At 32.8% G+C, this 21,831-nt stretch overlaps 1 protein-coding gene across 3 annotated transcripts in view; it reads left to right on the top strand.

Moving 5' to 3' along the window:
- Positions 1-21,831, top strand: part of LOC127723122 (X-ray repair cross-complementing protein 5-like) — a 75,526-nt gene that overhangs the window by 15,319 nt on the left and 38,376 nt on the right. For all 3 annotated transcript variants that reach the window (XM_052229616.1, XM_052229617.1, XM_052229618.1), the window contains 5 exons: positions 15,854-15,989; positions 16,687-16,796; positions 17,789-17,851; positions 18,353-18,490; positions 20,925-21,033. In XM_052229616.1, the coding sequence (XP_052085576.1) occupies positions 15,854-15,989; positions 16,687-16,796; positions 17,789-17,851; positions 18,353-18,490; positions 20,925-21,033 (556 nt within the window). The remainder of the gene's footprint in view (positions 1-15,853; positions 15,990-16,686; positions 16,797-17,788; positions 17,852-18,352; positions 18,491-20,924; positions 21,034-21,831) is intronic.

Raw genomic sequence — 21,831 nt, 5'->3', positions numbered from 1 at the left:
CAACTGTATGTTCAGAAGATGGACTATATTTATATACACTTATCTTGAGTTGATTTTGACTCGCCTGCAACAAAAGTCATGGAAAGTGAAACATAGGAATTGCTGCTGCAGTGGTGGTGTCAACAGTTGTTAAGTTTTCTGCTTAAGTTAGTTTGATAGGAACTACTTGTGATAGATCTACGATATTAAATACGAAGTTGCACTACTATCAGTACATATCAATTTGACAACTAGGTCAAGGTACAGAGACTTTAAATTAATTATTCAGTTAGTTTAATGGGATCTACTAGTGATAGATCAATGACATTTTGTAACAAGTTGCATTACTATCAGTGCATATCAGTTTGACGACTATTTAGAGGCCCTGCCCCCTAGGACATTGTCCAGGTACTTTGAATTAATTAGCAGTTTTCAATGTAAAGTTTTCTGCTTAAGTCAGATTGATAGGAACTACTTGTGATAGATCAACAATATTATGTATCAAGTTGCATTACTATCAGTACATATCAGTTTGTTGACTATTTTGATGCCCTGCTCCCTAGGACATGGTCTAGTGAATTAATAAGCAATGTCCATCAGATTGTCTTTATCTGAATTTTATGCCAACAAGTGCCATATCTCTGTGTCAACAGTTATTTATCAATGAGTTACTCCAATTTTACTATGTCTATAAAAGGTTCCAAGATAATGGCAAAAAAAAAAATTGGTAATATTGTCATCTAAGGGTACTCATTCTCCAGGAGTTGTTAGACCATTTCGGCCATGTAAATTTTTTGTAGAATTCTTCCTGCTGTTCGTTTGAGCATTTAAATTGTCTTTTTAACTATTAAATCTTTCAAGGCAATAAGAAAAATGCCAAATACTTGTAATAATTCATCTTGACAGTTTGACTTGCAGTTAACAATGTGTGAAAGAGGATTCATGATGTTTCCTTAATATCACCCAATCTCTCAATAATTTGAATGAATCTTCTTCACTGTCTTATTAATTAGTGTAATACACTAGATTAGGATTTACTTTAATAACTTAAACAAATATTCAGTGTAGCATTACATAGCTCATGAAAGCAGTTGTTCTTAAAAATTATATTCACATTAACTAGACTAAAAACTTAATATAAGTTCCTTTCAAGCTACCATCTGATTTATATACTATGTTACTAAGCATATGTTTTGTTGAAATGTTCATCTATAATCTTATGAAGAAAGAGGGGGAGGTATATGGTTTTTATTCATCCATCTGTGAGTCTGTCATATAACAGTTGCAAAAAGCTCTTCATTTTTTACTGCATTTAAGCAGAATTTAAAAAGAACAGCTGTTGACATACTAATGATGACATTACATGAATGTACTTAATCCTTTGACTTTGCTAAGATTGATCAAATATGGTGCTTATGGATGACCTTTTTCTTTTTTTCCAAATTAGCCAAAAGGTGTTGTTTGCAAGAAATTAAGGGTCCATAACCTTCTGCTGAAGTATTTCTTTTAATAACTATTTTTTTCAAATTATCATCTATTAATCACACACACATGGCTAATATTGAAGGAAGCATGTACAACAATCAGATTTTTCTGACAATGGGATTATCATTACACTTCCATCAATTAAAATTTCTAATGTTTAATAGCAGGGGTTGTGAAAATCCTTTAGGTGAAATGTTACCCCATTTAACCACACAATTTCATTCAATTATACGATCAACACTTTATTAATTAGTCCATTGTTGCTGATAACTATAAAATGCAATCAGCTGATTATTGTTTTCTGTCAAAATCGTAACGTGTGACGAGTTCAAGGTGAAATTCCAGTCCTTTATCAAATGGAAAAATCAAAAGCCCAAACACATTAAACCAATATATGGAAACACATTAGTACTTTTGTCTGACGTCAACTTTAAATGTAACAAAAATTGAATCATGATCAAGGATAACTTTATAATGCTCCTTTAAAACGTCTCGGAAAAGTTCTGCTATCTTTTGAAAGACATCCACAGCTTGTATTTTACTGACAATGATTGTGGAAGAGAAAATGATATGGTCGTAGATGTTAGCACGATTTCCAGTTGATTTGTATGGAACTAGATATAAATCACTGTTGCTAGGTGTTGGAGGAAACATTCCTGATCCATAGGTCGTTGTAGTGTACTGTGATGGAATGGGCATATATATACTACCTACAGACAAAGACTTCAACATTTGTTCTTTCTTTCCATTTTGAATCAGTTTTTGCAGAGTGGCATTATCTAACTCTACATTGAAATCACCACCTAAAACTAGTGGTAAGTCAGGATTTCTTTGAAGATAATTGAGTAGTAGTATCAAAAAGTCTTTAAGAATCTCTAGTTTCTTGTCTTCAGTTTTTCCTGTGTAATGACCATGATAGGTTACACAGAGAAATTTGCCATCAGGTCCTTTTGAGTTTAATATCAAAGCATGGAATCTGGCTTTCAACTCACTTTCTCTAGATATGATGTTTATGTTTACAAGCTCATCATACATTTTTACTAGCTCAGCCTTGGGTTCTTCTGTCGTCCAGTCTACAACATTGTAAAGTATTCCTGTTTCCTCATTATAAACATATTCATATTTAAGGACTCCTTCATTGCATTCATTGCAGACCTTGTTATAGAATATTTTCTTTCCTTCCTGAGCAAGAACCAAGTCAGGTCTATAGGAATTAATGATGTTAATGGCTACAGCTCTTTGTTTTTCACCTGGCTTTAAATCTACCCCTTTTGGTTTATGGTTATTTCCACTAACGTTCATTACTAGAGTCTTCATTTTGACTTCTTTTTGTCAAGTGATGTTGTAACTGAAATTGAATAAAAATGAGGTAAAATTATTGAATCACTCAAGTTTCTGTTTTAGGTTCTATTTGGTCCTTTTTGTAAACTTTTTACAGTTTAGAATTACCTTCATAATGTCAGCCAACTTGCTACGACAGTTGCTGTTGACAAACATAGAACAAACTCAGGGGCATTACTTAAACAAGTAACTTTCAAAATTACCTATACAAGTTATGTTGAAATTGAGGCTCTTTTGAATATCACTTGTAACAATTGCTTTTGCAAATTTCATTTAGATATTTAGATATAAGAAGATGTGGTATGAGTGCCAGTGAGACAACTCTCCATCAAAGTCACAATTTGTAAAAGTAAACCATTATAGGTCAAATAAAATTGAGAATGGAAATGGGGAATATGTCAAAGAGACAACAACCCGACCAAAGAGGAGATAACAGTGGAAGCCCACCAATGGGTCTTCAATGCAGCAAGAAAATCCCGCACCCAGAGGTGGGCATCAGCTTGCCCCTAAATAAAAATGTGTACTAGTTCAGTGAAAATGGACGTCATACTAAACTCACAAACATATAAAAGAACTAAAATTAAAAAAACATGCAAGACTAACAAAGGCCAGAGGCTCCTGACTTGGGACAGGCGCAAAAATGCGGCGGGGTAAAGCATGTTTTGTGAGATCTCAACCCTCCCCCTATACCTCTAGCCAATGTAGAATAAAGAAACACACAGCAATACACACAGTAAAACTCTGTTTAAAAAAAGTCAGAGTCCGATGTCAGAATAGGTAACAAAAGAAACTAAGCAAAATGACAATGATACATAAATTAACTCAGAACTACTAGCAGTTACTGACATTCCAGCTCCAGACCTCAATTAAACTGATTGAAAGATTATGTCTTCATCATATGAAAATCAAGCACAATCCCTCCCATTAGGGGTTTAGTATGTACGGTCTTCAACACAGAGCCTTGGCTCCAACACAACATTTGTCCATTCTTACAGATATTACTAGCTTGAAAAAATTTTCTCAGACATCTGGTTATTTTCCCCAAGAAATATAAAAAAATAATCCTCCTGAAACATTAATTGCCTATCAGTTGCACTTACATTTGATATTGACACTTCTGGGTCAAAGATTGGTCTGTTGGGACTTTTCAAACATCATTTTCTTTAGAAAATCAAGGCAGTTAAATATAAATAGATGGAAATCTGTGATTTAATTGAGACTTGAAGTTAATAATGATTTGTAACACAAAACAGTTACATGGCTTTCAACAATGAGAAAACCCCACACCATAAAGTCGGCTATAAAAGGCCCCAACATGAAAAATATGAAACAATTCAATTGGAAAAACTAATGGCCTAATATATAACAGAACAATTTATTGAAAAATATATGATAGACATGAACCAACTACAACCACTGATCTACAGGCTCCTGACTTTGGATAGGCACATAATGAATGAAGCGGGGTTATACATATTTGAAGGTGCCAACCCTCCCCTAACCTGGGACTGTGTTGTAACAACACAACACAAGAATAAACTATGCAAATCAAATAAATGAAAAATAAATATGAGAAACAGCAAAAAATAACAACCACTCAATTACAGGCTCATGACTTGGGACAGGAACATATAGAATGTGGTGGGGTTAAAAATGTTTGAAGGCACCAACTCTCCCCCTAACCTGGGACAGTGGTGTAACAAACTTACAGTACAACATAAGAACAAGCTATAAGAATTAGTTGATAAGGGTTTTTTTATGCCCCATTTAGGGACATTATGTTTTTCGGTCTGTCGTCCTTCCTTTGTTCCTTTGTCCGTCTGTCCCGCTTCAGGTTAAAGTTTTTGGTCAAGGTAGTTTTTGATGAAGTTGAAGTCCAATCAACTTGAAACTTAGTACTCATGTTCCCTATGATATGATCTTTCTAATTTTAATGCCAAATTAGAGTTTTGACTCTAATTTCACGGTCCACTGAACATAGAAAATGATAGTGCGGGTGGGGCAGCCGAGTACTATGGACACATTCTTGTTATTAGTTGTTATTGGCTTTGAACTAGCTGTCAGTAACTGCGAGATCTCTCAGATCTGTACTTAGTGTCTTTTTTCTTGTTAGGGATGAGGGATGAATATATACCCTGCCACGTCCTGTCTGTGTTTTTTATTTGTATCAATCTGACGAGTTAAGCCTTTTTCAACTGATTTTTGTCGAGCCTGCGACTTCTGTCGCAGAAAGCTCGACATAGGGATAGTGATCCGTTGGCCGCTGCATTAACTAACTTCTTAAAAGCTTAATATTTCTGAAGGTAGAAGACCTGGATCCTTCATACTTTGTATATAGATGCCTTATGTTATGAAGTTTCTGTCTGTCATATGTCCATTGTCCTTGAACTCATTTTCATGGTTCAGTGACTACTTGAAAAAAGATTTAAGATTTTTGTATTCTTAATTTCTCTCTTATTATGAGTAATAGGATAACTATATTTGGTATGTGTATACCTTGCAAGGTCCTCATGCCCATTATAGTTTTCACTCGACCTCATTTCATGGATCAGTGAACAAGGTTAAGTTTTCGTGGTTAAGTCCATATCTCAGATACTATAAGCAATAGGTCTCCTATATTTGGTGTATGGAATAATTGTAAGGTTTACATGTCCAACTAGCAGGTGTCATCTGACCTTGACCTCATTTTCATGGTTCAGTGGTTATAGTTAAGTTTTTGTGTTTTGGTCTGTTTTTCTAATACTGTATGCAATAGGTCTACTACATTTGGTGTATGGAATGATTGTTAGGTGTACATGTCCATCTGGCAAGTGTCATCTGACCTTGACCTCATTTTCATGGTTCAGTGGTTAAAGTTTTTGTGTTTTGGTCTGTTGTTTTAATACTGTATGCAATAGGTCAACTATATTTGGTGTATGAAAATATTTTACGATGTACATGTCAGTTTGGTATGTTTTATTTGACCATGACCTCATTGTTATGGTTCATTGCTCAATGTTAAAGTTTAGTTTTTTGGTCTGTTTTTCTAATACTATTAGCAATAGGTCAACTATATTTGGTGTATGGAATGATTGTAAGGTGTGTATGTCTGTCTGGCAATTATCATCTGACCATGACCTCATTTCCATGGTTCATCGGTCAATTTAATGTTTTCCTGGTTTAATTTGTTTCTTAGATACTATATGCAAAAGGTCAACTATAATTCAAAATATGAAATGATTTTAAGGTGTACATGTCTGTCTAGCAGCGTTTATCTGACATTGGCCTCATTTTCATGGTTCATTGATCAATGTTAAGTTTTCCTGTTTTAGTTTGTTTCTTTGATGTGCAATAGGTCAACTATATTTAAAGCATATTTGGTGTATGGAATGATTGTAAGGTGTACATATATTTCTAGTTTAGTTTATCTGACATTGACCTCATTTTCTTGATTCATGTTAAATTGATGTGATAGTTGTAGTAAAGCTTTATATTTAGGACTATCAACATGATATCAATGGTTAGTAAAGAAGGTGAGACATTTCAGCATGTTCACTCTTGTTATAGTTTGTTCTTATGTTGTGCTGTTACACCACTGTCTCAGGTTAGGGGGAGGGTTGAGCACTCACAAACATGTTTAACCCCGCCACATTCTTTATGTGCCTGTCCTAAGTCAGGAGCCTGTAGTTCAGTGGTTGTTGTTGGTTGCTGTCTGTTATTTTGTTTTTGGATAAAGATTGCATGAAATGCAATCAAAATCCTATGGTACTGACTTGATATCCAAATCTTCCAAGGTTCATAACTACTTTTGAGATACACAAAAAAGATGTTATACTTGTCAAGAAAATAACATAACTTTTGCAAGGTGCAGGAATCTAATGTCTGTTCTTAAAATATCAATGATGTCATTGTGAAAGTCATCTTTAAAAATTGAGTTATCTTCCTTTGTACAGAATTGTTGTTGAATCAACTACAACTAATGCTTTATACAATATTTAATTTTACTTCCCACTGATAAATTAAAGCAATCTTACCCTTCATTGCTTACAAGCACTTTGATTCGTAAATTGTTTGTTAAAAATTAGGCCGTTAGTTTTCTCAATTGAATTGTTTCATATCTTTATTGTCAGGGCCTTTTGTAGCCTACATGGTATGGGTTTTTCTATTTGTTAAAGGCAGTATTGTTGCCTATTACTGCTTACATCCACTTTATTTGAACTTTGGTGGATAGTTGTCTCATTGGCAACCATACCACATCTTCTTAATTTTATATTAACTCATCAGATCAATACAAAGCAGAAAAATATCTAATAAAAACAGACCGGATGTGGCAGGGAATTTATACATCCCTCACAACAAAAAAGACACAAAGTACAGATCTGGGAGTACTCCCAGTCACCTACAGTTAATTCAATGCCAATGCCAATAACAACTTATGAAAAAAATCATGTATCTAAGACTTAAATATCAATCAGTACACATCCAATGGATTCAGTGTAAAAGACATCATTAATAGTATTATTAATAGTCAGAGAAAAACATGACCTTGTGCAATGCCAAAATATAGGTATCAACAGATTGTAGAACCATGAATTTGCATATGTGTAGTACAATAATATTTAGTATGGTTTTAATTTTCTGATCACTAAATTAATATTTATACAATTAATCTACTCAATGATCTAATTACAGTGTTGAATTGGTAACCTTTAGAATAAGTTTATTTAAATAAAATTGAGAATGGAAATGGGAATATGTCAAAGAGACAACAACCCGACCAAAGAGCCGAAAGCAGCCGAAGGCCACCAATGGGTCCTCAATACAGCGAGATCATCCAGCACCCAGTGGCGTTCTTCAGCTGGCCCCTAAACAAAAATGTGCACTAGTTCAGTGATAATGGACGTCATTCTCAACTCCGAAATATATAAAAGAAACTAAAATTTGAAAACATACAAGACTAACAAAGGCCAGAGGCTCCTGACTTTGGACAGGCGCGAAAATGCAGTGGGGTTGAACATGTTATTTGAGATCTCAACCCTCCCCCTATACCTCTAGCCAATGTAGAAAAAACAAACACACAGCAATAAGAATTGATTAGTTAAACCGGAATGTATCTAAATTTCTGGTGTCAGTGAACAACATCATTGTAAAAATAAGAATGTGCTATTCCATTTGAAACATGTTTTCTACAGCTACAGCCTAACTTCCAAACATAATCTTTGTATCTATTGAAGAATTTAGTAAAGGTTTTAAGTTATTTGTGGTAAGTATATCTAGCATATTTATCTTCTCATGAGAGAAAAAAGAGTTGCAGCAAATAAATTTGCAATCAGATTTTTCAAACGGCCATATATTTATATAAAAAAAAACTTTTGTTAGATAAGATTGTGTGGAAGTAGTACAAAGAGTGGAAAAGTAGAAAGTGTAAACTGAATAAAAAGCATGAAATTTATCTAAAACATCCAAAGATTTTTTACACTCCAAAAATAGTTAATTCCACTATTTTCATATATTTTAATACGAAAGTTAATTATAATTACTTAGTTAGTAGTTAAGGAACTAGTTAAAAGCCGTAAGATTAGTTAGTAGAAAACTTACTAGATGCTTAGATGAAATTTTAAGGTTTTTTTTTAGTAGTTTAGGTAACCAATACATATAGGGGACCTTCAAATGTTCAGAGGAGGCCTTCAGCTAAGCTGTGGTAGTGACATGATAATTAACTATTTGATTAGAATTAAAAGTGAAAAAAAATGGAATTATGTTAAAAAATGAGAATAATTATAATTTGAAGGCTCATTTAAGGGCCTTCAAATTATAACTATTCTCATTTTTTAACATTATGGGGATTGGTCAACTAGACTAAAGTATATACAAATATATTATTTGGGTTGGTGAACTAGAACATAGGTTGTGACTTAGAAACCAAAGTAAACAACATGATATCAAAAATATGATTTGTCTCAAATGTATGAAGTAATAGTACACTTCCTAATAGTGATAATATTCAGGGACTTTCTATACTAATATGAATAAATAGTCCCTGTAATATTTAACAAAAAAGTCATCATTTACCTTATTCATATGTAAAGAAAACATGTTTACTTACATTTTAAATGTTTCTCAGTTGTTCTTCTATGATCAAATTTCCTGCTTTTATTTTGCTATCTGTACATCAATATGCTGATAAGTATACTGATTTTGTGTCATAGATTGATACCCTATATTATTTCTTTTCTATTATCACAATGATTAAATTACATTAATTGCGCAAAAATTAAATAGAGTTTATAAATATATATACATATAATACAAATGATTATTAGATAATATTATTAATCTACTGATAACAAAACAAAACCTCCTTGTTTTAAAAATCAACATATAGTGTTATATTTGAACATTACCCTGACTTGTCGTAACTGAACATTCACCTGACTTTTCATCATATCAACCATTCCTTTTACTTTTGTCATACTTTTGAATTTAAAAAGTATTTTTCCAGCTTTTATTCTTATCTCACCTGAACTGTGGTTGTAGAGGTGAAATGCAATATATGAAAAATGAAAACTATAATAGAAACTGTAAGAAGCAAAAATGATGAGCTACACAAGATCTACAATAATACCAAGAAGTCTGATCCCATTGAAGGACTCCTTACAGGAATTATTGTCCTTTAAACGATTTTATTTTTAATTCTGTGACCTTAACCTTGAAAATAGAGAAAATCTGACAGGGGAATAAAATGTTTAGAATGATGAGATCTACCAATTGTCTGTCCATTTACTTCCAATCTGCCAGACGACTTTGTATAGGAGTATTGCCCTTAAATGGTGAATTTAAAAAAAATATATTTATTTTTTATTTTTATCCTGAAAATTATAATAGATAGAGAGAAAATTTATATAGCAAAAAATGATTAGCAAGATAAGTTCTACAAATAAGTTAACATGTTTGAAATCATATCATGACCCCTTATTGAAGTTATTGACCTTTAATGACCATTTTTATTATTTTTTTGTGTTTTTCCTAATATCTGAAAAAGTATCATAGATAGATAGATTGATAGATATTGAAATAGGTAAAAATGATCAGCAAGACAAGATCTACCATGTCTACAAAGAAGTTAAATAGTTGAAATTATCTGATGCTTGGATATATTGCCCATTAATCATGTTAATGATGGTTCTGACCAATTTTTTGTGTGTTTGCTTTACATCTGAAAACTATAATAGATAGAAACTTAATAAAGCAAAAATGATCAGGTATGTCAAGATGGCTGATATTGTTAGTCAATTCTTTATAAGAGTAATTATTGCCCTTTGAGTATGATTTTATACCATTTGGTCATTTTGGTCAACTATCTACAATATCAACAATAATGACGACTTCAGTATGTACACTAAAGAGATTTATCCTGCCGAACTGACTTTAAATAAAGCTAATACTAACAATGAACACTGCCCTTTCCTGGATCTTGATATCTATATCTTTAACGGGAAGCTTAATTTTAATACCAAAATTTATGCTAAAAGAGATGATTTTTCATTTTCTATTGTTAATTATCCATTTTCAGATGTTGACGTTCCCTTGTCATCTTATGGTTTTTATATATCTCAACTTGTTCAAAGCGTATTGCTGTGTGTTTCTTTATTCTACATTGGCTAGAGGTATAGGGGAGGGTTGAGATCTTACAAAACATGTTTAACCCACCCCTACCCCCACATTTTTGTGCCTGTCCCAAGTCAGGAGCCTCTGGCAATTGTTAGTCTTGTATGTTTTTTAATTTTAGTTCATTTACATGTTTTGGAGTTTAGTATGACGTCCATTTTCACTGAACTAGTACACATTTTTGATCAGGGGCCAGCTAAGGCCCACCTCAGGGTGCTGGATTTTCTCTCTGCATTGAAGACCCATTGGTGGCCTTTGGCTGTTATCTGCTCTTTTGTAGGGTTGTTGTCTCTTTGACATATTCCCCATTTCCATTCTCAATTTTATCTACTTTAAAAATAAAAAAAGATATCTTCATTATTCAAATTCCATCATTATGATGTGCTTATTAAAGTGGGATATGTAGCTGCTTCAAACATTTTGAGAGAAATGTCAAGAGTTTATTTTTAGTTTTACTTTCAGATTCCAAATTTTGATAACAGATTAAACTTCTATGATCGTCAAATATAAGAATTGAATGGTGTTTTTTTCTAAATTTATTGAAAATGAAAGCAAGTGACATTGAATCAAATTTTTCTTCAATTTGATGGTAAATTTGACAGTCGCTTGCTTTCATAATGAATACTTTTTTTAGAAAAAAGGCTTTAAATTCTATATTAATTGATGAAGGTAAGATATTTAATGCATCTTCTGCTTTGAAATTTTAAAATCTTTTTCAGATTATATCCAGTTATATTTCTGTTGATGTTTTTTCTTTTATGCTTGGTTTTATGCCCCACTTAGGGGCATTATGTTTTTCGGTCTGTGCGTCCATTCGTTCTTCTGTGTGTCCTTCTTCAGGTTAAAGTTTTTGGTCAAGGTAGTTTTTGATGAAGTTAAGTCCAATCAACTTGAAACTTAGTACACATGTTCTTTCTAATTTTAATGCCAAATTAGAGTTTTGACACCAATTTCACTGTCCACTGAACATAAAAAATGATAGTGCGGGTGGGGCATCTGTGTAATATGGACACATTCTTGTTTTTTAATGTATCTGTTGAATTCACTTACTTCTTGCACTATATCTCTCCAAAGGTACGAAGCACCGACATATCCCAATTTTTAATGAAAATTAACAAAAATAATTAGACAAATGATGCTGTTTATAAATAATTTCAAAATTTAAAATACAAGTGTTTATTTTTGCAAAATCTACCCTGTCGCAATTTTTTGTAAAAAGAAAAACATCACAATAATTTCTAAACCATGCAATGCCAGTTCTGATTTACTTGTGCCTCTGTTTGTTATTACCTTTATGAACTTGATTATTTTTGTCAAGCCTGCGACATTTGTCGCAGAAAGCTTGACATAGGGATAGTGATCCGGCGGATGCGGCATTAACTAACTTTTTAAAAGCTTAATATTTCAGAAGGTAGAAGACCTGGATGCGTCATACTTTGTATATAGATGCCTTATGATATGAAGTTTCCGTCTGTCATATGTCTATTGTCCTTGACCTCATTTTCATGGTTCAGTGACTACTTGAAAAAAAAGTTAAGATTTTTTGTAATGTTAATTTCTCTCTTATTATGAGTAATAGGATAACTATATTTGGTATGTGCATACCTTGCAATGTCCTCATGCCTGTCAGACAGTTTTCACTTGACCTCGACCTCATTTCATGGATCAGTGAACAAGGTTAAGTTTTTTGGTTAAGTCCATATCTGAGATTCTATAAGCAAAAGGTCAACTATATTTGGTGCATGTAATGATTGTAAGGTTTACATGTCCAACTGGCAGGTGTCATCTGACCTTGACCTCATTTTCATGGTTCAGTGGTCATAGTTTAGTTTTTGTGTTTTGGTCTGTTTTTCTAAAACTGAAAGCAATAGGTCAACTGTATTTGGTGTATGGAAATATTTTACGATAATCATGTCAGTCTGGCAGGTTTTATTTGACCTTGACCTCATTTTCATGGTTCATTGCTCAATAATTTAATTTTGGATGTTACGCGTCTTCTGATTGGCTGACGTTGTTTTGTTTATCAGCTCATAGACATAATTTAGTCATGTGACCGTGACGTCATCAATGTTTTTTCATGTTTTACTCCGGTTTAAAATGGAATTGATAATTAAATTATAAGAAATAACTGTGATATTTTATCTGTCTATTCGAAATAACATAAAAAATGTGGTGCACACTTTAAAATAACCTGCTACGCGGGTTATTTAATGTGCACCACATTTTTGATGTCATTTCTTCATAGACAGAAAAAACATTACAGTCATTCCTTAAATGTTAAGTTTTTTTGTTTTGGTCTGTTTTTCTAATACTGTATGCAGTAGGTCAACTATATTTGGTGTATGGAAATATTTTACGATGTACATGTCAGTCTGGCAGGTTTTATTTGACCTTCACCTCATTTTCACTGTTCATTGCTCAATGTTAAGTTTTAGTGTTTTAGTCTGTTTTTCTTATACTGTATGCAGTAGGTCAACTATATTTGGTGTATGGAAATATTTTACGATTTACATGTCAGTCTGGCAGGTTTTATTTGAGTTTGACCTCATTTTTATGGTTCATTGCTTTTGTTAAGTTTTTATACAACCGCAAAAAAATTTTTGGGATCGTCGTCTGCTTCATCGTCTGAAGACACATTGGTTTCCGGACAATAACTTTAGTTTCAGTGAATGGATCTCTATGAAGGTTGGGGTTGATTTTGGGGATGATGGTCCCAACCGTTTAGGAATTACGGGCCCAAAACAAGCATTTTTCTAGTTTCAGGATAATAACTTGTGTAAAAGTATTTCGTTTGCTCTGAAACTGTACGGCAATGTTAAATACCACAAGTAGAAGGTTGGGATTTATTTTAGGGATTATGGGGCCAATAGTTTAGGAATTAAGGGCCAAAAAGGGGCCAAAAACAAGCATTTTTCTAGTTTCCAGACAAAAACTTATGTGTAAGTGTATGGATCTCTCTGACATTGTACCACAAGGTTCCATATCATAAAGAGAAGGCTAGGATTGAGTTTGGGGTTAATTGCCCAAATATGTAGGACTAAGGGGCCAAAAAAGGGCCAAAAACAAGCATTTTTGTCGAGCCTTCGACTTTAGTCGAAAAAGCGAGACATAGCGATCCTACATTCCGTCGTCGTTGTCGTCGGCGGCATCCACAAATATTCACTCTGTGGTTAAAGTTTTTGAGAAATTTTAATAACTTTCTTAAACTATCCTGGATTTTTACCAAACTTGGACAGAAGCTTGTTTATGATCATACGATAGTATCCAGAAGTAAATTTTGTAAAAATAAAATTCCATTTTTTCCGTATTTTACTTATAAATGGACTTAGTTTTTCTGCTGGGAATTTACATTCACTCTGTGGTTAAAGTTTTTAAAATTTTAATAACTTTCTTAAACTATCCTGGGTTTGTACCAAACTTGGACAGAAGCTGGTTTATAATCATAAGATAGTATCTAAAAGTATTGCGCAATAGATTTGTAAGATCTTTGACCACATTCATTTTGTGTCAGAAATCTATATTATGTCTAAAATTTGATCACAATCCAAATTCAGACAGTATCAAGCTTGAATATTGTGTCCAAATTTGTACCAACTGTTCGAGGGTTCGACCTCTGCAGTCGTATCAGGCTGCGCTCAGCGAAGCATTTTATTGTGTTTTGGTCTGTTATTCTTAAACTTTAAGCAATAGGTCAACTATATTTGGTGTATGGAATGATTGTAAGGTGTATGTCTTTCTGGCAGGTATCATCTGACCTTCACCTCATTTTCATGGGGGATTGGTCAATGTTCAGTTTTCCTGGTTAACTATTTTTCTTAGATACCTTAAGCAATAGGCAGGCGATAATCTTGCCGGCGAAATGACGATTTAAGTCGCCAAAGAATTTTGAAAATCGCTAAATCTCGCCAGCCGACTGACTTCATGGCGAAGTCAAATCGCTATGAAAATCGGTAAAAGGGAGACAACTTGTGAATTACAAGTCTCTCAGGTAAAAAAAAATGGCGACTGACAAGGAAAATCAAGATTTTCGAAACGACCCAGGACTAATACTGTCGACGATCAAATTAAGTAAATACAACGGCGACTTTGAACATCCTTGGATATAACATTCAAAACTATTCAATCGGAAAACTGACCGTCTGTTAAAGTTATCATTTTACAATGATTTTTATCTGAGGATGTTGCGTAATCACTCAGCTGATTTGTTTTATTTTTATTTATTACGAGTCGATCAATTTGTACTATTCGGTGGGTTAAGGGTGGGAATTAACGGTAGATTTATTATATTCATTGCATAGAATTGAAATATAAAAGGTAGAAAGACAGCTGATGGATAATGAGATTGCAAACGTACGACACTCGACCAGCTGTGATCAGCAGTGGATTTTTTTTTCACGACAATTTCGTTGATAGGGAAGATATCTTTAAAAAATGATAGAAATTAGCTCTGCATCGGTTAATTAATACGTGATTGACAGATATTTTCATTTATAGGCTTACAATCTTTAACAAGAATCTCAATTTACAACTACATGTAACATGATGTCCTGGACATTCAATAATGTTTTACAAAATAATGACAAGTGGTGATATAAATTAAATTCCCAGTCATGTGAAATTCATCAGGTAAACTGGGAGTCATATTTTTCTGGACATTTAAAAATAAATTGAGGCAAATGCACATGAATTTAATGCATCATAATATTACTAGGCTACTGAGTAACTCCCTCATGTCCCAAGCAACAAATTTTATTTAAACTTTGACAGTACAAATGGTATCAATGAATAAATAACAACTATATTGTCTAAACCTTTTTATTAAGAACTTTCTATATATACATTTTGTACAATAACATGAAAAAACTATATTTTTTATTGCATATAAAACAATTTCCTTAGTGATAAGCACGAGAACACTATGCAACCGAAACGTTAATGGAGTCTCACGTCTCCAAGAAATTGACCACTTCTCCCTTCTCTCTCATGGAAGGAGAAGTCAATTCTCCCTCTCCAAAATCCTAGATTAGGCCCTGAATAGGTCAACTATATTTGATGCATGGAATGATTTTAAGGTGTACATGTCTGTCTGGCAGGGTTCAAATGACCTTGACTTCATTTTCATGGTTCATTGGTCAGTATAGAATTTCCATGGTTTGGTCTGTTTCTTTTATACTATAAGCAATAGGTCATCTATACTCTGTGTATGGAGGGATTGTATTAAAGGTGTACATGTATTTTCGGCTTGGTTTATCTGACCTTGACCTCATTTTCTTGGATCATAAATGTTAATGTGATACTTGTAGTAAAACTTTATATGTAGGACTATCAACATAAAATCAATGGTCAGTATAGTAGGCGAGACATTTCAGCGTGTTTTTAATTTATATCGATTTTTTTTTAGATGAAGAATTTCACACTAAAACAAAGTTGGAAGAAAGTTTATGCCAAGGATGCTGATGAACAAATCAGTACACTAAGGACATTCCACATGAATGATGAAGAAGAGACTGAGGTCGAAAAAGAGGACATTGTTGAAGGTGAGTTTACTTTCAAGGGTTTTAAGGCTAGCTGAAATATCATGTCAACAATAATCCACTATATCCTTTCTTTTCCATTTCAAAGTTTGGACAATTGGTATTTATGGTATATGTCCCATAGTACTTGAAAATTTTACAGATAAACAGTTAATTGAGATACACTTGAGCGTGAGGTTGTCAAAACAAACATTGATAATGGACATATTTATTTTTGTTCATTTTATTTTTTTACATAAATTAGGCCGTTAGTTTTCTTGTTTGAATTGTTTTACATTTGTCATTTGGGGGCCTTTTATAGCTGACTATGCTGTATGAGCTTTGCTCATTGTTGAAGGCAGTACAGTGATCTATAGTTGTTATTTTCTGTGTCATTAAGTCTCTTGTCAAGAGTTGTCTCATTGGCAATCATACCACATCTTCTTTTTTAAAGTTAGGAAAAAGGAATTTGGTGCCTTTATAATAGTTTCTTTTAGATTTATTTTTCACAGACTAAGCAAAATCTTGGCCTTCCGAGTACAACAATAATTTTACAACCCAAGAAAAATCAAACCTGCATCGTGAGCTGGTTACTTATTAAATTAATCTTAATTTTTTATAGCAAAAATACATAGAAATCTCACAGTATTTTATTTCAAGAATTTAGTATTCTTTACCTGGCTACCATACTGATACTATTTCATGTGTGTATATATTTTAGGTCACAGATATGGAAACACATTGGTCCCCATGTCAGCAGATGACAAAGAAAACATGAAATACAGGGCAGAGAAATGTTTTAAGATACTTGGTTTTACTAAGGGTGACAAGGTATAAACAAACACCATGAACAACAGGTCAAAAAGAGGTTTTTATGAATTACTGGGTTTTATCAAGGCTGATTAGGTATAAATACCTTATAAACATTAAATACAGGGGGTTGGTTCCTCTGTACCTAATATTGATAATATAGGGGTATAGGGTTTAAAACAACTATTCTCTAATTTTTTCACTATTTTCACATTTCCCAACTGATTGTGAAGAAGTTGTTCTCCTCACTAGTGAAATAACTGATCTCTGCAAATGATTGGTCAAAATTTCAATAATGACGTAAAATTTTCTTGATTTCTTCTGAATTGCCTATTGTGATGTCATTAAAAAAGCGACCATGCCTGATGACTTCACATTTAAAGAACACAGCTTTCTGCAAATCTTTCAAAAGGAAGGGTACACTTGTTTAAATATTGTTTTAAAATCATCATAGAAACAGATTCAACCACTATTTCTTGTGTTTTACAATATTTCTCCTCTCTCAAAAGTTAAATTTTAAACATTAAGCAAACCTCACGTTTTAAATTTAAAGATTTGATTGTCTCAAGGGGAGAAATATTGCAATACACTTGATGCAGTGGTGGAATCTATATTCACACTGTAGTGCAGAACAATTCAAATTAAACTGTGTGGTAGTAGATCTTGTAGTGAAATGCCTTCCAACCACAATCCCCCTCTACATATAATTTTGAAATAGTCATCACTGATTATACTTTTTGCTTAATCAAATCTTGATGTTCTCTATAAACAATAAATCAAAAAATACCAGGCTTAAAAATAAAGTATGCTAGACTCCCATTCATTCTAAAACTCCACCTTTGAATTGGTTGTCCAGTATCAGATGTTCTTCAAAATACTTGTTCAAAACAACTTAAACATCAGAAGACAAGCTTGTAGTTACCAATGATTGTAAATCTTGACCTAACTTTTATTTGCTATACTTTTCTAGAATACCTTAAATGTGTTGATAATTAAATATTTTTGAATTACAGATTAAGCGACACCATTACCTTGGAGATGGGTCATCCTATGTCGTTCCTGAAAAAGATGATGAGGTAAAATAGAATTTCTTCTAAAATGGAAAGCATTACTAAAATGCATTACAATTTGTTCCTGATTAGGATTTTTAAAAAGAAGAAAGAAAAAACTCTAGCCTTGAATTTGAAGATTGACTCAATGACTGGTTAAGAGCCAGATGGTTTTCTTATGTCATTGAAATGGTTTACAATTCAGAAATATTTAATCCAGAAATTTAGAATATCAAACAAGTTTTAACCTGGCCACCTTTTGCAGGCATCTGGTATACATTTTTCCTGTTAGCTATTGAACAACTATAGGTCACTGTAGGACCTTCAACAATAAGCATTACCCATACCATATAGTAAGCTATAAATGGCCCTGACATGACAAATGTAAAACAATTCAAACAGTTAACCAGAAAACAAACAAGCTGATTAATGTACAAAACAAATCAAAAAACAAATATGATAGATATCAACCAAGGACCACACCTGAATTACAGGCCCCTGACTAAGTAAACATTCTTTGTTTTTCAGTCTGCGGCCATAGCTTTATCAGCTCTGATAAATGCTCTATACGAAACTAACATGGTGGCCATTGTGAGGAAAGTCTACAGTGCGGCCTCTGGACCCAAACTAGGATGTCTGATTCCTCATATAAAAACAGAGTATGAAGTAAGTGTCAGGAGGATTTATTTTAGGTTTTTTTTTTTTTTGAAGGGGTAGAAGTTTCCAAAGGAGTAATAAAAAAAACATGATTTGAAGAAAAGCAGAAAATACCATAGCAAAAGAAAATGACAAAAAGCAAACAACAATGAACATAATATACTCAGAATACTATAGATTGAGCTTCATGAACCCAATAAAAAATGGGGTATTTAGAGAGTCAGTTACATGTCACAAGCCATATTTGTAGGGCAAGCAATAAAATGTTGTCTACTCAAAAAGTCAGTGCTTAAAGACATTACGTGGATGTGAATAAATGCTTTAATAAATTTGTTTATAAAACTCAGGTCATAGAAAAAACCTAATTTTGAACTTTTGCAGGTATAGGGAATATGAGTTACCTCCCATTACATAGAGTCATTAAATTTAAATGAAATGGGAGATAACTCTACCTGCTTTTTTAACACATGTTTTAAAACCTCCCATTACATAGAGTCATTAAATTTAAATGAAATGGGAGATAACTCTACCTGCTTTTTTTAACACATGTTTTAAAAGTGTTTTTATTTTTAAAGCAATTACTTTTATGCCATCGCGTATGGCCATCTTTGTGACGTAAATCAGAGACTCCGCCCAGATCAAGCCATAGTATTTTGTTAAACAGGCTCCTGGTCTGTCATTCTTAAACACCTATGTATGTTTTCTAATGCAATACATAGCTTGAAACTTTTGAAAAACGTTAGTGGATTTAAGAGGTTCAGCATATGTTCTTGTAGATGTATTTTTGTATTTAGGGGGACAACCGTTTGACTATCAAAAAACATAGAAGTCCGAGTGGAAAAAGTGCATTTTTATACTTGCGATTCCGTTCTCCTTTCGTACGATGTTTCAACAAAATATCGAATCATTTCAGTTGTTGATTTAGTATTGAAAATTTTACTGAATTATCTCTTATTAAATACGGTTTTATATGTTTAATTGGTGTTTCTCTATTTAAAGAAAGAGGCCAGGTGCTCTTGTTCATTCATAAAATTATCGTTCATTCATAAATTTATCGTAAAATCAAATCACTACACATGTTATACGTAGTGTCAACTGATTACCTGTAATCTAAAAATAGACAAACTTAACTGACCTGTTTTGTTGATTTGTTTGCGCAAATAATTTAGCGGAACGAAACCCTTGTTAAAAACACATAACAATAAGTTTGTTTTCTTTTTTTGTCATAACTCCGTAAGATTTATCGATCACCTTACTAATGAAATGGACCCGTCAAAATGTGAAATATGCCAAGTCCAGATGAAGAGATATTTACAATTTGGAATTTTCTAGTTTCATAGATTGAAAAAAAGTACGTCCTTTTGGATATCATAATCAAAACTGGGTATGCATGCCAAATGATGAAACCATTATCCTCGTCTTTCCAGTGGACGAGTCTACGTGTAGACACTCGGTCCACCATGTTTGCAATTTTATTTCACATGTTTTCGAAATATTGAAGATCATTTTTCGCAATGTTTCCTGAAAATTGATAAATATCAAAGCAACGAAGAGCTGTTTGTTCTTGTTCGTATAATGACGATTTAATGTCATGTTTGTCTGTGATGACCCCCCTTCTCGGGATTGCATGAGAATTATAGTTATCTCGTACCGCATGAGGATGACACATATCAACTGAGCAATAATGTTTGAGACTTAGTTTTAAGAAATGAAGACAAAGTAACAGTATGAAAATATTTTTAGTAAGCTGAAATATATATTTATTTTTTACATGTTTATGTCTATTTCTTTCCCGTTTTTCAACATTTGCGTCTGGAAAGTTGAAATGTTTTAATTGAATGGTTAAATTTAAATTAATTATGATAATTGTTGAAATTAAATCAATAAAGGAAATTATTGCCCAGTTACAAACACTACCAGGGGATAATTTCTTTTTGAGTTGTATGTTTCAGCACATGTAAATTTGATCCCAACTTTAGCCTGGTAAACAGGTAAACGTGTTGTCTCCTTGTGAAATATAAAACATATAAAAAATGACTTTCTACTGAAGTCTTATATTGATATAAAGTTAAAAGCTTCTTACTTCTCACTAGACAACACTCCTGTCAGGTTTAATTCTTATATATATGTGGATGAAATAGTCCCCAAAATATTAACATGGCAGCAATTGCTTTTACAGCCTTTAAGGCTTTGATTAAGACTTCCTAATTCTTAAATTCAAAAATTTTAGTAGAGAATTATCACACTCCATTTATGATTTCTTTGTTAATTTGCATCATTTAGAAAAACTAATAATAAATCTCCATTCTAATGAAACAGAAAACCACGTCAAATCATACATTTAAGATCTGTCATATAGAACTTATAATAATTAAATAATTTTCATGTCCTACAAAGTCTCTTAAAGCTCTGCAGTTTGTAATACACTAGTATTTATTTTCAGTGTTTAATCTATGTAGAACTTCCGTTCAGAGAAGATATTCGACAGTTTACATTTGGATCTTTACCCATTACTGAGGACAATAAAGCTAATGTTAAAAACGCACCTTCAGGTAAGTTATACTGTAAATTCAGAAATTATTGCCTCCATTTATCATTGCAATTTTTGAGAAATAAGCAATAATACGAGATAAATCAATGTGATTGCAGGTAAATCTGGATACAGATATTTGTATTAGATATCAGAATATGAGTTATTGTCCTCTGCGTAACGCATTGTGGGGGACATGGAAATACACAGCATCCCTATGTGTTGGTCTGTCTTTCTGGTCTTGTTAGCGCTCTCACAGGTACAATTCTTGCCAGATTTTATCAAACTTATATTCTAGGTCAATATCAGCAATATCTCAGACAAGTTATATAATGGTGGCCAATCGACTTTTTTTAAAAGAGTTATGCCCCTTGGGAATATTAAATTTATGGAAAATGGCCTTTAAAAAAACTTTTTTGTCTCCCGCTCTCGCTTTTTATTTATAAATGTATATACAAAACATATGTGTAAAACAACAAAAAAAAAAGGGTTTTGTTTAGTTACTGCCCTTGGATAGATGAAATATGTGCTACGCAGGGGACATTGAAACTCTGTCCTTTTATTAGTATTGCATTAATCACCCAGTCACATTATTCACATTAATAAAAACCTCGCAGTTATTTCTGAATTTACAGTAATAAAAACATTGTCTACATCAACTTTTAATCATTCTTTCCCTTAGCTAGAAAAAGTTGGTTTTATTACATTTGTATTATCCTTATTGAGAAAACATTTACAATCATTAAATTTTCAAAGTTTCACTTTTTAGATACTGATTGAAAGGTTTGTTATGCTGGTAAACAAAAATTAAGTGAACCAC

This window comes from Mytilus californianus, unplaced genomic scaffold (assembly GCF_021869535.1).
Source record: "Mytilus californianus isolate M0D057914Y unplaced genomic scaffold, xbMytCali1.0.p SCAF_13, whole genome shotgun sequence".
Taxonomy (NCBI): domain Eukaryota; kingdom Metazoa; phylum Mollusca; class Bivalvia; order Mytilida; family Mytilidae; genus Mytilus; species Mytilus californianus.
The sequence above is the reverse complement of the archived record's forward strand: the minus strand, read 5'-3'. Positions and strand labels throughout refer to the sequence as shown.